At 50.4% G+C, this 14934-nt stretch overlaps 4 protein-coding genes across 4 annotated transcripts; 1 reads left to right on the top strand and 3 right to left on the bottom strand.

The window, feature by feature from the left end:
- Positions 1-353: 353 nt before the first annotated feature.
- Positions 354-1972, bottom strand: FIBRA_01185 (uncharacterized protein; the record flags this gene model as incomplete). Its single annotated transcript, XM_012323063.1, has 4 exons — positions 354-677; positions 956-1149; positions 1198-1799; positions 1863-1972. The coding sequence occupies 4 exons, from the start codon at positions 1970-1972 to the stop codon at positions 354-356; spliced, it is 1230 nt and encodes a 409-aa protein (XP_012178453.1).
- Positions 1973-2731: 759 nt separating this feature from the next.
- FIBRA_01184 (uncharacterized protein) lies at positions 2732-8243 on the bottom strand (the record flags this gene model as incomplete). The annotated part of the gene is made up of 6 exons (XM_012323062.1): positions 2732-3101; positions 3154-4588; positions 4641-7033; positions 7085-7697; positions 7762-7951; positions 8010-8243. The coding sequence occupies 6 exons, from the start codon at positions 8241-8243 to the stop codon at positions 2732-2734; spliced, it is 5235 nt and encodes a 1744-aa protein (XP_012178452.1).
- A 561-nt stretch (positions 8244-8804) lies between these two features.
- On the bottom strand, positions 8805-10895 carry FIBRA_01183 (uncharacterized protein; the record flags this gene model as incomplete). Its single annotated transcript, XM_012323061.1, has 2 exons — positions 8805-10533; positions 10594-10895. The coding sequence occupies 2 exons, from the start codon at positions 10893-10895 to the stop codon at positions 8805-8807; spliced, it is 2031 nt and encodes a 676-aa protein (XP_012178451.1).
- Positions 10896-11922: 1027 nt separating this feature from the next.
- FIBRA_01182 (uncharacterized protein) lies at positions 11923-14893 on the top strand (the record flags this gene model as incomplete). Its single annotated transcript, XM_012323060.1, has 12 exons — positions 11923-11944; positions 12012-12244; positions 12405-12791; positions 12848-12965; positions 13025-13138; positions 13189-13209; positions 13265-13708; positions 13757-13800; positions 13849-14293; positions 14349-14436; positions 14484-14636; positions 14689-14893. The coding sequence occupies 12 exons, from the start codon at positions 11923-11925 to the stop codon at positions 14891-14893; spliced, it is 2274 nt and encodes a 757-aa protein (XP_012178450.1).
- Positions 14894-14934: the final 41 nt, after the last annotated feature.

Here is a 14934-nt window from a genome sequence, read left to right as displayed (position 1 = left end):
TCAACGCTCTTCTGCACGTTAGCCTGTTGCATTTGAGATTATCCATTGTATAGCGATTGCTTATTTTAGTCGTCGAGAATGAACACAAGCGAGGCACGAGTTTGAAGTTCGAAAGGATCCGTTCTGAGACCACCACACACGTTCTGGGACCACCACAAGCAGACTCATGGAGCCAAGTCCACCGACGCGTCGCGCCGCGGTCACGTGGAAGACATGCACCACCATCAGCTTGTGGGGACCCGTGGGGCCCCCACAAGCTGATGGTGGTGCATGTCGTACAAATGGCAACAATGTTCATCTTTTCCAACACGACCGGTGGATCTAAACAGAACAGCGTCTCGCAACGATCGCTGTTACACATCATCAAGCACTACATCATGCGTCTGTTTGAATTCGACGTCCACTACGGAGCTCGACGCAGATGAATGACGGGAATGAGTAGGAACAAAGTTGTCATGGGCTTGAACTGCACGGAATAGCTCGTCCCATAGGCACCCTTCCGAATCGAGCAGAACTGGGAGTTCTAATCCATCAACTGGAGGGCTCCAAGCAAAAACCAGCCCATGCGAGCCAGGAACATTGCACGTCATATGATAGCGCTTGAGTAGGATCTCAGCCAGTCGAGTACAACACCAGCAACACTTCTTGTTGACAGCAATGTGACTTTCAGTTGCAGTCTGAAATGATAGTCAAAATCAGTGTTGAGCCATGCTAAATTTAAACCCACTTGCTGGAAAATGCTCGTTCAGTGCAGCAAGATCACCAGTGCGTTCGAGCAGCATCAAGCCTATGAGCGTAGCTTCAGCGTGAATGGTGCCCGAAAATGCATCAGGACATTGTGTCTTTAGGATAGGCACGTAAAGGTCTGCAGTAGGCCAACGACGAACAAATTCATCGATGATGACTTGTTTCGGCTCGATATCCGACTCGCATGCAGGGACCTCACCACACTGACGCGAAGCTGCCCGCGCAAAAGATCGACCGACCGCCGAGAGAAGAGGTGCATTGCCGCTGCGTGCGATGCCACAACCAACTTCAGGTGCCTAAAAACCAATTGTCCCATATTCTCATTGGCAAAGGGCCGCATTTCTTGTGACTCGTCGTCTCCCCCTGACGTTTTTCTTTCACCATCCGCACTAGCGGCTTCAGCTTCGCACCGTCAGCAAGCAGACGGTCGCACGTATGTTCATAACTCACCTTTCTTGCGTCTTATATATTCTTCAAGCGTGTCTCCCAAGGAAGAGTTGACGAGAAGACGCTTTACTATACCCTGCTTCCACAACACATAACCGCACAAATCGTAGCAATGGGCATGTAATGTTCTTTCCAACGCGGCAGTCTCCGCCGTATCCCCCTTTCCACGCGCGACAGACAAGTGTTCAACTGCAACTTCCAGCCGTCGCAAAAGAGCGGCGAGATACCAAGCCCAGGTCTTCAGTGTGACGCTGGAAAACTCCCATTCCAAACCGGTATCAGTTGTGCCACAAGACGGGATGGGGAAGATATCAAATGGAGGTTTGAGAGGAGAATCCAGCAAGAAGGAAGAGGCTTCGACCCATCGAGGTTGTACTGTGTCCATAGTAGACGGTGACCATTGGAGGATAGCATCAGAGAGTCTTGCTTTCCAGATCCTCTGGGGTAAACGAATACGGGATTGCAGTTTGCCATAGGATCGCCGAATGATAAATAGGCAGAGATCGCGAAACTTGTCGTCCGCGTTCGAGGCATAGGGATCAAATGTTTCCAAAGCGGCCCAAACATCCCTGAGATAGTCTTTCAGACTACTTGCACTGTCAGTACTGACAAAGTCGCACGTTTAGCGTACGAGTATATATATATATATCCAGTGGTTTATGACGCACCTCGAGGTCACTTCGTGTTCCAGTGGCGGCAAGTACTTTCTTAGCATCCGCATCGTACTTGCCGCCACAGGTGAGCAGAGTAATGAAATGACGAAGAAAAGGTGGGGCATCATAGGGCGATTTTGTGGCTCGTGTCACAAGCCCAACTCATGTTCTCCAATGTGGTCGAAAGGGTGCGTATACGTCGACCGACAGAAGCAGAATCTTGAGTGAGAGTGGATTGCATGATTGAGCTGAGAGGAACGCAGTAATCTGAATATCTGAAGGTTGGAAACCCCGCCTGGGCTCGTTGATCTACGTGCACGTCATCTCCTCCCTGAGAGAAATCGCACTCTGCACTTGGCTGTGGCGCTTGTTCCTCATGTCACGGTGGAAAAAAAGGAAAAACAACACTGCAGGTTCCGAGGCATAAAACACGCTTACATTCACGCAAGTATCAAGCTGTCCTGGTTGCCTGAAGTGCCTCTCCAAGTTATGCTCATAGATGATTGCAGAGTGTTTGTTCAACACTTGCAAATTGTAGGGGTGATTGAATTCAATCTGTGATTCCAGCCTGCCTACAAGTATGTCACATATATGAATAAGTACCTCCTCTTTTTTCACATGAGACTAGCCTTACCTTTGCTTTGAACCGAATCTCCCCTTCAAGTCATTTGGAACTGGCAACAGTGACAAAGTCCAGTTACCAAACGTCCATTCTAAAGATGTCCCACAGGCAAGGTATTACATCATTCTCTGTGTGTGTATAGTAGAACTGATATACCAAAGTAGAAACGCAATAAATGTTCTCCTAGAATAAATATCGTCTGCGATACAAAGCAATATAACAACACAGCATGTACAACAAAGATCACAAACTTTATAGTTTTCTAAGGTCTCCAAATAGGCTGCCGTGCCGGAGTGCTGAGCATAGCAGTTATGCCGGGTCGTGATACTCTTGATGGTGTTTCAGGGCGTGGGGATTCCCGATCCACTCGCCTGAGAAACTGCAAGGGTGTGAGAGGAGAGCCAGGCGATGAGGCGGTCTTGATAGATTTTGGACTTGTACCATTAGGAGTCGATAAAGCAAAAGAAGGGATATATGGGCTTTTTGGCTCAGGCGTCCTAGGAGGATTCAAAGACAGGCTTTCGGCCGCTTGGGAAAGCGTGGCGGAACTAATCCATTTTTCTTCGCGTGAGCCTAGCCTTGGAGAATCTGGGAGTATCCGAAAAGAGTCAGCAAAATGGTCTTTGATAAATCTGCCGTCAATGAAGTCAGCAATTGCTCGAAGACGTCAACCAGTGAGCTTACTTTGAAAGTTCTGACCAACCTCCTCCAACGCGTACCATGACGGTTTGTGAACGTAGAATACGGCAAAAACATAACTTAGGATCTTGGTCTCCTATCCAATATTTGCCGCTCTGATCCTTCCACGTATCCGCCACATGTTCAACATTGATGTTCACGGGTAACTTATTGACAACATCACCAACTGCGACATCCAACTTGTTCTTCGGATTCGCAATATAAGGCTTCCTCACAGAGGGACCAGGTCTAGTGCGTGGTGGCGATTTAGTGATGGTAGGAAACGACTGTCGTGGCGCACGCGCCCAAGATGAGCGGTTAGTAGACGACTGGGATAAGTTTGAGCGAGAAATAGATATTGAAGAGGCATCCGACAGGGCAGGGGAAGCGGTTCGCGGCGTGTGCAAAGGCGTGTGCAATGCATGACCTGTCTGCGCTCGCGGACGGGATGGAGTGAGATGTGGTTGCCGAAGAGGTGATTTCACGGATGTGGTCGATGATACACTACTGGTCCGCTGGCGGGATGAGAATGTGGAACCATGCAATGTGGTGGAAGAAGACATTGGACCGGAGACAGACCGACCGGAAGAGGCTATAGAAGCTTTGCTAGGTGTCCTAGTATGACCGACAGACGAACCAGAGGCCGAACGCCTAGCGTTCAAAGCGGGAGGCGCAAGGAAACGACCATCTGCAGACCCAACCGAAAGCTTTGAGTAGCCTGCAGCCTTCTTCCTTTTTGCCGAGGCTTGTGAGCTAGACACTGATGCTCTACTACTTCTACCGGAACTCATGACACTACCTGGCCTAGACTTGGCACCATTGACGCGATCCATACCCATGGCCTCTAACTCACTCCATGTTTGCGTGATACGTTCACGTTCGGGCGTGGTCCTCGGATCGTCCGCAACGATATAATAACGCGATGCCATTGTCCCGATGACATTCCTAGTGAATGTCAGGCGCGCGGACAACTGTTCTTCTGGAGTCAGGGACGCGTCGCTGACATGTGGTGCAGCCAAAGCACTAAGAGGTGGTGAGGGATAGCTATCAACGTGCTCTAGAAGGTCGCTAAGAGCATCATCACATTGACGCAGAGAAACGGAGAAATCAGCCAGATTATGAACATTCTGCATGAGTTCAATCGAGGCTTGGAGCTCGCTGCGTAGCGATCGAATCTCCACTTCGATCAGGGGTTTGTCTGGGAAGCTCGAAGGAAGGCTGTCCGCCTCAGAGATAACGGCAGACAAATCTGCTTCCATTCGCTTCCGCACATCATCGCTTGGAAGTGGGAGATCCGATCGAGGAGTAGGTCTCGCAACCTCATTAATGTGAATAGATCGAAGACGCTTTCGCAGTTCCAAGATACGAACTTGAATATCGCTCCCTTGTTGATTCATAGGGTGTCGTATGGACGATGGAGCCAGTCGAAAACCAAACATATCTACCAGGACACTCTGAGCACTTGTTCGTCAATAAACTAGGCACGCACGCACCATCCTCGACTTGAGTTACTCGGGACGATGAGGCCACCGAAATGTCCAGCTCAGTCTCCTCATACACTGCAGATAGGTCTCCTGATCCTGTTCGCAGCCATTCCGCCTCAAGCTTCTCTTCCGCTTTGCGTTTTGCCCTCTTTCTCTCCTCGAGTTCAGTTCTTTGTCTCTCCTCTTCTACCCGTTCACGCTCAGCTGCAGCTCGTGCATCGGCCTCAAGGCGCTGCCGCTCCTCTTTCTCCCGCGCTTCACGTTCGGCAGTTGCTTGTGCATCGGCCTCAGCGCGATCACGATCTTCTTTCTCCCTCGTTTCGAGTTCTGCGCGTTCTTTTGCCTCTAACCGTTCCCTCTCCAATCGCTCCTCTTCGGCCTTTGCACGTAGGTCTTCTTCAGCCTGCTCTCTCGCGACCCTAGCGCGCGCTTCTGCTGCAAGATGCTCTTTTTCTTCCATTAACCGAGCCTCCTTGGCCAGGCGGGCATGCTCAGCTTGCTGTGAATGGCTGATATGCTGCTGAAGAGCAATCACGCCTTCTTTCCAAACGTGATATTGGCTCTCAGCTTGGTCAAAGGCTCGAAGACGAGGTGGTATGATCCCGTCTGGTACAGATTCTGAACCGCTTGCTATCGACCTCAGTCGATGAATGAGACCACGGATCGGAGAAAGAGACCGTGCAATCTCCGTATCATTTGCTTGCAGTAGATGCTGAACATCGTTGGAGAATTTGTCCAGGTCGTCCAATGTGTGCCGTGAATTAGTGTCATTCAGTGAACCTTGAACAAATGCCACAGCCGTGACAACACGACAGATGTTGTCCAGCAGAGAAGCCACTGCATTGTCGACGGCTTTAGCGGTTTTTGCCAATTGGAAGTGATCGGCCTTCTGTTCAAGAGACTTGACTGCTCCCGCTAGCATCATGCAATAAGAATTACAATCAGCGCGTACCACCTGGTCAAGCAGCATAGGATCAACAGGTGCATCGAATGCGATTGCTTCCCGCAAGATTTCCACACTAAAACTACTTGACAATGACCGTTTTCTACCTGAAGTCGTCCCACGTGCCTGAGGTAGATGAGCTTGACCGACAAAAGAGATCCGATGGGCTATGTCTTGTGAAAAGTTTCGAGTCGAATCTTGCAGACGCTTCAAGTCGCCGGACAGGGCCCCTTCAGTCAACAGAAGTTCGTCGCCCGAAAGGGTCCCGGACAAAACATCCTGAACGCCCTTGTCAAAACGAATCTTGAGTTCTTCTGTTTGAACTTGTAGACCGTAAACTTCGTCTCTTATGCTACCCATAGTAGCCGCCTGGCTTTGAACAGCGTCCCATAATTGCGCAAGCTGACGAGTCTGAGCCGTGTAAGTTGACAGCCCATCAGCGCACTCTCCGAGAACAACCTTGAGCCGATCCCCTAAGGAAGGCGATGTTGAAGAGATAGGGAGAAAAATTGTCTGATGCAATCGGGCTTGGATATCATTGAGTTTAGCATCAACCATGATAAGTGATACGGTAAGGGGAGGTAAGGTGATAGATGGACTTTCGGGTGTTGGAGGTGCCTCATATGGACGAATTTGCTGTCGCCACATTTGTCTCTCTGTGGCATCAGCAACCTCGTCACGTATAGATTCCAGCTCGCTGAATAGCCGACTCATCGCTGTCCAGACTTGCCGAATCGTAGTCAGTGTTGAGGCACGAGCGACGGTCGCCTCTCGTACCCGTTTTGCTGTCGATTGCGACTCTGCCAGTCGTTCGATAACCCTAGTACAGTCAATCTTGAACTGCGAATCCACGCCAGGACGATCTAAATGAAGTAGCGCTGCTTGTGCAGTGGGAAGGAGTGCAACTGTTTCTGCATCGACTTTCTCCAGCTCTTGCAGTACCGACGGCAAGGCCGTAAGGAATATAACATGTCGAGCATTGTCGAGACACGCATCCGAGGAAAGATCAGGTGGTGTCCCATCGTCACCTTCTGTTACAACGCCAATCTCGAGTTGCTGAATAATGGAATCAAGTTGGGTAGATAGCTTAGATGCAGTCTTGCAACACTTTTCTACACGCCTCACGGCCTCGAAGGTTGCATGGTACTCCTTAGCGCCAGAATCGGCCTTTCTCATGTAGTCGATAGCAGTAGCTATTTCGAAGGCGAGCAAACGGGCAATGGCATCATTGGAAGTAGACTGGTCTGAAAAGAGAGGATGCTGAGGACGGGGAAATGCACTAGTCGCTGATCCAGGGTTGTCCCGCATCAGCAAGCGTTTACTGAGAGCGTTTGCACGCGACATAAACGCGACGTCTTGTCGCGAGGAGGGATGACTGTATCTGGCTAACTCGATCTCTTCTGCTAGCGTCTGGGTATCAGCTTTATCCTTCATCGTCTCGACATAGATCTCATCGGCCCTGTGACGTCGTCAGAAAAGACAATATGCGAAAGGTTTGAAAGACATGTACTTTTTCCACTGCATGACGACGCTCATAATGAATTTACCGATGTCCTCCAGCTCGTTTATACCCTTGTTCTCTAGTTTATCTTGTTCATCCAGTAGTTCGTCCGGGACAGGTCTTCGACTATGGTCGATAAGCTTGTCTAAAATCTTCCCCGCACTCGAAATTTTGGAATGCCTGAGAGAGGATACACGACTAGCGAACTGGGCGGCGTCCCTCGAAAGCTGTTCAGCAAGCTTGAAACGACTGCTCCTAGAGAACCCGGGAGTGGAAAGGGCAGACGAATCGGAAGCCATGGAAGCGATCGAAACTACTGAGTTGCGTCGTTTGAGCCCAGGCTCAGAGATCTGCTCCTCATCTACGGCAGGAACTCCATCGTAGATCGCTGGTGCCCATCGTGCACGTGTAGTGAGGAACTGTCGGATATCAGCTAAGACGCTGCGTAGCTCAGCCCACGCAGCACATCGTCGTTCCTCCCATGTTAACCGGATGCCCAGAAGATCCAGATTATCTGACCTATCTCTAAGCAGATGTAATAGTTTGTCCAACTCGTAGATCGTCGTCAAAGTCAGTTCGATCAGGTCTGTGTCTTCCGGAGACAGGTTGCGCTGCGTAGCAGCTTCACGGACATGAAGGGCCAAGTTTATATCTCATGTGACGGGTTTCATGCGAGGGAGACTCACCTTTGGTGAATTTCTTCAGCTTCTTGAGCTCCCCAGAGTCAAAAATTTCAGTTTCCTTCTCTATCCTGTCATGTTCTGCGAGCCATGCATCCAATTCCGCACGTGTAGGGAGGTCTGGTACTTCTTCGGCGGACGAGCGTACTGCATCGAGACCGACAAACACCTCAATGGGAGGGAGTCTCTCCAGGAACTATTGCAGAACCCCTGTTCAGCGCACGGCACGTACAGTGTGAAGAGAGCGCAATTACTTTGATCTTCTCTTCAATCCATGCCTTCCGCTCGCTGAACGCCTGCAGCTCGATGACTTCATGCCATTCGAGAGCCTGCTCGTCTTCGCGGGTATGGGATTCCACCGGCGAGCCAGGTGGGGCGGGTTCGTTAACAGCGTGCTCTGAATCGTTATGATGGCGTGCGTCGTTGATATTGAGAGTGCCGCTGATCATTGCCTCCAGAGAAGCAGTAGTACTGGCTGGCTCAGTCATGTTTCTTAACCTTCAATCTCGCTGCGCGGCGGAGGTTCATGAATAGCGTGAGGGTAAAAATGAAGTCAAAACATGCTGCCAGGACCAATCGTGTCGAATTATGAGCGATTGCAACGAGGCATGGCAAAGGTGGTCACGGCGTGGAGACGAGCAGCGACTCAATTCAGGCAGAACAGACGCTGGATACCCGGCCACGGGTACAAAATATGACGGCTCGGCTAAACCTCGTTGCAGTCCGCAAACTCAGATGCGCGTCGATATTCTGAATGAATGATAATTTGCTTCGCAAGCTAGTATGTACGGACATCCACATCAGACTGTCACTGCTCGAACCCCGACAACGCAAAGTACATTTCAAAACGAATTCTGTATGCTATGGAATACAACGAATGCAGAACCTACACCAAGGTAAAGAAGGTGAATGCAGAGCTAAAAATAAGTGTCATTCATGCTGGTGAGAGGAATAGAACAAACATACAACAGTTCATCGAAGCTAGCAAGATAATAAAATAGGTTAAAATCGAGAAGATACATCCACTACAATCTGACAGATGTCGAAAGTCAACCCACTGCGTACAGCATGTTGTGCCGGTTCTCGTCCTCCAGCCACGTTTTTAAGTCGTCATCGTCCTGCATATTGACGAACTCGCTCGTTTCTGGACTGCGTGACTGCAGTGTCTTTATAGGTCGCCCGACTCTCTGACTGGCCTTTTCCAACAATTGGCCGAACGTGGCTTTTGGATGAGCTCGAATAGCATAAATCTCCTCCGCCAACGGATCGTAAATCTTGATCTTGTTGAATGCTACCTGGGGATTGGTGGCGGAGATTGGTGGATTGTAGGTAGCATTAGATTGTGAGCGTGAACGCCCAGATGCAGATGTTCGAGAGGTAGAAACAGAACCCGTCTGGGAGACCCTTGACATATTCTGAGATGAGGCGATGGATGAACGTGAATGGCTGCTCGCATATTGTTCGCTTTGCAGTGTGCTACTAGAAGCTTGAGGTGAGCGGCTGTAGATAGATGTACTGCTCTGCACACGACTATGGCCGTTGTTTCGTGATCGGGGCCGCAGAGGCTGAGTTGTATTGTAGCTCGGTTCGGGAGTAGAGTGTGAGGCACGTTGAGTGTTTGAGGCATGGCTATACGAGTCCTGCTCGTCGACAAGCACTGCCGCACCCTCACCGTAGTCAGATCCATCGCTGGCGTGCCCATTTACGCCTTCCAAAACCTGAGGCTGAGAAAGCCGTTCCGTGGCATGTCCAGGACTCACTTCATCGTGTGCATATGCGTCATGATTTGCATAAGAAGACTGAGATAGGGCTTCGACCTCTGTCGTACACGGCTGAACTTCGACCTCCGCATCGCCAGGTCGAAGAGCGACGAAGTCTCGGACAAGCCTATTCTCCAAAATGTAACGCGCGTATTGTTGCAACTCGCAGAGTTTATGTATATATTCGTCTAGCTCTCCACACCTCGCTTGCATGAGCTCATTGCTGACCTTTTCTGTGGGACCGGGCATATAAGGTAGAATACGTGCCTTGCTGTCCGAACGGCCAGCTTCTGTGGGGAATGCGTCGAGAAGGGCAATCTGAAAGTCGTAGAAGTCATTGTAAGATCTGAAAAGCACCAGTGACTTGGCTGGAGGCAGCGAAGACGAAGGGGATGGATTGTATGGCTGATACAATGCGTGAACGCGAAACCAGTATTCGTCCGTCTCGAAATGGAACGAAGTGACATCAGCGGACAAGAGAATGCCGTCCTGCAATTGCTTGGGGGAAGGGGGATGTGAGACATATCCTGTCGTCGAGTCTGCATACTGCGGTTGAGGAGAAGAGGTGAGAGCTGCGTCTTCCACAACGGGAGGAACGTCCGCTTTTGTCGCTGTCGATGGAGACCTAGCGATATTGGCAGCCAGAGAATCCTCCAAGACGCCAAGCGCGATGCTATTCGCTTTGTAGCTCATCACGGCACGCTTCCACTCCTCCACTCTAGGTAGTGCACCGCTTTCGATAAGTCCCATTATATCCGCGATGGGTTGATTTGTTACTGGATCGTGAACCTCGACGAATGTGACTGGGATGAGACCAGGCCTCCCAAGGCGAGAGATAGGCTTAGCGACAAACCATTCCTTGTTGGACTGGGCAACAACGGTTATATAATCCCCGGCTTTGGCTTCTAATTCGTCCATACGCTCTGCGACGAAGTCATGGAGGACAACAGCATAGTAGGCTGGAAGTTTGGATGCTGCAGACAGCGGCCTGTGACTTATCGCAGGAGACATGCGGGGTCTACAAAAGAATTGGGTATCGAACTCCATTCCGCTAGGACAAAAGAATGACAAGACTCACGTAGATGTTCCCTTCTGAAATTCTTCGAACATATGGCACGGGACGAGACCGCGAGCACCGGTAATCGGATTGTGGGCCTCATACCAGTCACCATTGCTGCGGCCATCACTCAAGACGTGGAAAAAATCCCCCTTCTCGAATGAGAGTTCTTGAGGTGCATTTGCTTTATACGAATGCAATGCCTTGATAACTCGCTTCGGCGGCAAAATAGCACTGGTGGGCTTCGAGAGAGACGGCAGCGGTGTAGAAATGTGCGACGAGCTGTCTTTATGAGCATTCAGGGATTTCCGCAGCGATTTCATCATTGGGAAACACAGAAGTGCGAAGGGGCGTGACGGGGCGTAAAGGAAGAGAGAAGTGAAAAACGAGGATCGCGTGTATGGCGGTATTATCTACGAGACATAAGAGGCATTGGTTGGATTTCCCACATGTTTGGTGGCTAAGACACATCCTAAATAGGCAGGAATTCACGCGCGTTGACGCAATGATTTGGATCTAACCCGCCGGATCGGAAAACAGAACAATAAAAAATGCCGCTTGACTAACTTGTCCTTGCTGCGTGCACTGCTCATAAGACAGCTATCTGGATCGCCGCACAAAGCCCGTTGACGCAATTTACTAATACACTTAATCTACCAGAAAAAACGACGTTGCACGCTGGCAGCAAGCCCACGCCACCATGAAACCATCTACTATAGTGACTGCCGCGAATTGCCGCATCTCCAGGCTTGTCTCATCGGGACTGGGCAATTGAGTCCATGCACTGGTTGATTGGAAAGCACCACAGCTATTGCAGTCCCATTGACACTGGCAGCACCGTTCCGTGCATGTCCCGGATGGGCCATAGTTCTATAACACTTTTGACATGTTGTGGAGCTGCAAGTGCTCCTATTACCATTCCACTTGGTTGCGCTGTCCTGAGCGAGACCCAAGCGACCAGAGTGACCAAACCGAGTGGGCCAGTTCTGCCGCTGTGACGGCCGCGGACCCAGGATATGGTGGCATAAGCTGTTGTGCACGAGATTACGGGAGTATTGATCTCTGACAACCGTGACAGTCATCTTTTGAAACACTGTACCAGGTAACGTCGGTTTGAAGTCGCATCTCAATTGCACCTTGACCGCATCGCGACTGAAATGTTGCCAGTGCCCAAGGGCCACAAACAATGACTCGGATGTTCGATCGCGTTCGTCACTTTTCGTAGTCACGTGCGCGTGAGTGTGACCATTAGGACGGTCACAAATTCCCTTCGCCGCATCAGACTCCAGAGCGTTGCATTCTGTCCTAGCTTATTCCCCTGTGTGATCTCATTCACCGTCGCTGCTCACCATGGCGGCCAGAAAGCTGCAAAGTAAGCACTGTGTCGTGGCCTTGTTGTCCCAATCCGGTGGGTCTAACTCAGGGATGGCCATATACAGCCGAAATTGACCGCACGCTCAAGAAGGTCTCGGAGGGTGTCGAGCTCTTCGAGAGCATATACGACAAGATGCAAGCATCTACCAACCAGACACAGAAGGAGAAGCTTGAGACCGACCTGAAGACGCAGATCAAGAAGCTGCAGCGTCTTCGAGACCAAATCAAGACCTGGGTGGCGAGTAATGATATTAAAGACAAGACTGCCCTTCTCGAGAACCGAAGATTGATTGAGACGGTGAGTACTACTATATGTGCGTTTGCTTCCGCATGTCCTGCCATATTCTACCAGGATCGCACGTGTGGGAAGCGTCGTGTGTGGACCATGAGGTGATGCTGACTGTTTACTTTGTTGCCATACGCCATCGTGCCCTGTACATCGAAATCATGTCTTCTAGCAAATGGAGAAGTTTAAAGCATGCGAGAAAGAGATGAAGACAAAGGCTTTCTCCAAAGAAGGTCTTATTCAGTCTGCCAAGCTCGATCCCAAAGCCCAGGAGAAACTTGAAATTACACAATGGGTACAGAATCAGGTCGAAGATTTGCTACTGCAAGTTGAACAGGCGGAAGCGGAGGTTGAGACGCTGCAAGGTGGTGGAAAGAAAAAGAGCAAGGCGGGGGCGGCAGCAGAACGACTGGAAGCGCTTGAACATTTGAACGAGCGCCGGAAATGGCATATCAGTCGGCTGGAAATCATCTTACGGCTGTTGGACAATGGCTCAATGGCAACAGAAAGGGTGACTGGTTTGAAAGATGATGTCCAGTACTTTGTGGAAAGCAACACGGTTCGTTCTGTCGTGATTCTCATGCTACTGGAACGCTTCTGGACACCCTGGAGTAGGACGAAGACTTCGACGAGGATGAAGGTATATACGATGAACTGAATCTCGACGAAGAGGAAGAAAAATTCGGTTTGGCAAACGACGATGATAGCGACGAATCAGACGATGCGAGTGAAGGTATGTGTATCTGTGTGACTTGATGGGGGCCATTCTCACTTCTTGGGGAGCTCTTTCAGATCTCCCACCACGAACACCGTCAAAGAAACACGATGAAGAGAGTGTTGCGAGCAGTCACAAACGAGATGGAAGTCCTGTGATGAAGAAACCTGGTGTCCCACTACAATTGCGCAGTAAGCACGTCCCCCATGGTTGTTTCTACACGTTAACTAACGACGTATAGAGCCTTCAATAGTTGGCGATAGTACGGTTTTTTTCGTCTTCTCGTGGTACATATATTGTTCTAAGCTCTTCGTCAGCACCGAAACCACCACCAAATCCAAATTTTGTACAGCAACCCATGTCGAGCATACTGAAAGCAGGATTATCTACACAGCCACGACAGCCAGTACTTCCCGTACGGTATGCTGTTGCCGCAGCCGCCGGAGTCGCACCATCACCAACGACACAACAATCCGCGTCACAGCCACCGCAGACACCCTCAGCCGCCTCGTCAAGTCAACCTACAGCGCCTACGGCGCCATCAATATCAACGACGATAGCAACACCATCGTTGGCTCCAGATCAAATTTCTGCCATAACATCTTCACCAAGTCTGACACACCCTTCAGTCACGAGCCCCATGCTTTCTTCGGCCTCGGTTTCTGCACAACAGGCGGATAGCTACTCTGTGCGTGATTCACCAGCACTATCAGAAGCAATACCTGCGGCAACATCGTCACCACAACGTGTGCTGCGGAAAGGTACAGTAGTTGCAATATTTCCGCATGTACATATCTGAGATTTCGTAGCTTCCATATCATCGCCGACAGCTCTGCAAGCGCTGAGTATGACGGTACGTTCTATACTCCTTTGTCTTGAATATAGTTCAATTTTTGTGCAGCAAACAGCTGCCATGGACCTGCAACAGCCACCACATCCAAATGGGAACGGCGCAGCTGTTCTAGCACAGCACCAACAAACAACGATGTCAGGGCTCTCACCTTTGCCTCAACAAGCGCAGGCATTCGCGAGCACTTCGGCCGCGATCACGCCCAACGCCACGTCGAGTGGCTCATCGCCATTGCCACCACTATCGCAGCAGCAAGCCCAACAACAGATGCCGCAATACCCTCCGGGTGTCAAGGTTCATACAGCGGCTACAACCGAGCAGCAACACGCACTTCCACTGGGAGAGGCGCCGCAACAAAGTGCAAGTGTACAAAGACCGACATCGACGGCGCCTTCGCAGATGCCACCACAGACGCAGCAACAACAGCCCAGGCCAAACGCTTTCCCCGGCTCGTTGTCGGATCTGGTGGTGTCGTTCGAAAATGTGAAACAAAAGGGTGCGTGTCTGCCATGATGCGATAAAGGAAGCCAATGCCTTATATTACATTGCAGCCCCGCATCGTATGTCGAACCTCGACCAGGTACACAAAGTGTTGCAGGGAAGCTATTCGAGTATGCCTCAACCACAGGATACAGAGAAGTGAGTGGTGAATGGTATCGGAGGAGCATCGCTGACATTATCGGCAGGCCCAAGTACTACGTGCCGCGCAACCCCATTCAAACGCCGTCGTATTATCCGCAGTCACCAAATCCAGTGCTCAATACGGCGGGAATCTTCTCGCAGCTAGATGTCGAGACACTGTTCTATGTATTCTACTTCCTGCCAGGCACGTATCAGCAGTGAGTACATTATTGTTTTCAAAGGACTAGGGTGCTCAGTGGCACCATGTAGATACCTTGCAGCGAAGGAATTGAAGAGGCAGTCGTGGCGATTCCATGTCAAGTATCTGACATGGTTCCAGCGCCACTCAGAGCCCCAGGCGATCACGGAAGAGTATGAGCAAGGAGTATACGTCTACTTCGATTGGGAAGGCTCATGGTGTCAACGCAAGAAGAGTGATTTCCGTTTCGAATACCGGTATCTGTCGGAAGATTGAGGTGCCAGTTCTCTTTCTCGCATAGCGCGTCCTATCGTTCT

The sequence above is a fragment of the Fibroporia radiculosa genome (assembly GCF_000313525.1).
Source record: "Fibroporia radiculosa TFFH 294 genomic supercontigs, scaffold508, whole genome shotgun sequence".
Lineage (NCBI taxonomy): Eukaryota > Fungi > Basidiomycota > Agaricomycetes > Polyporales > Fibroporiaceae > Fibroporia > Fibroporia radiculosa.
Note: the sequence above shows the minus strand (reverse complement) of the source record. Positions and strands in the feature narration are given on the sequence as shown.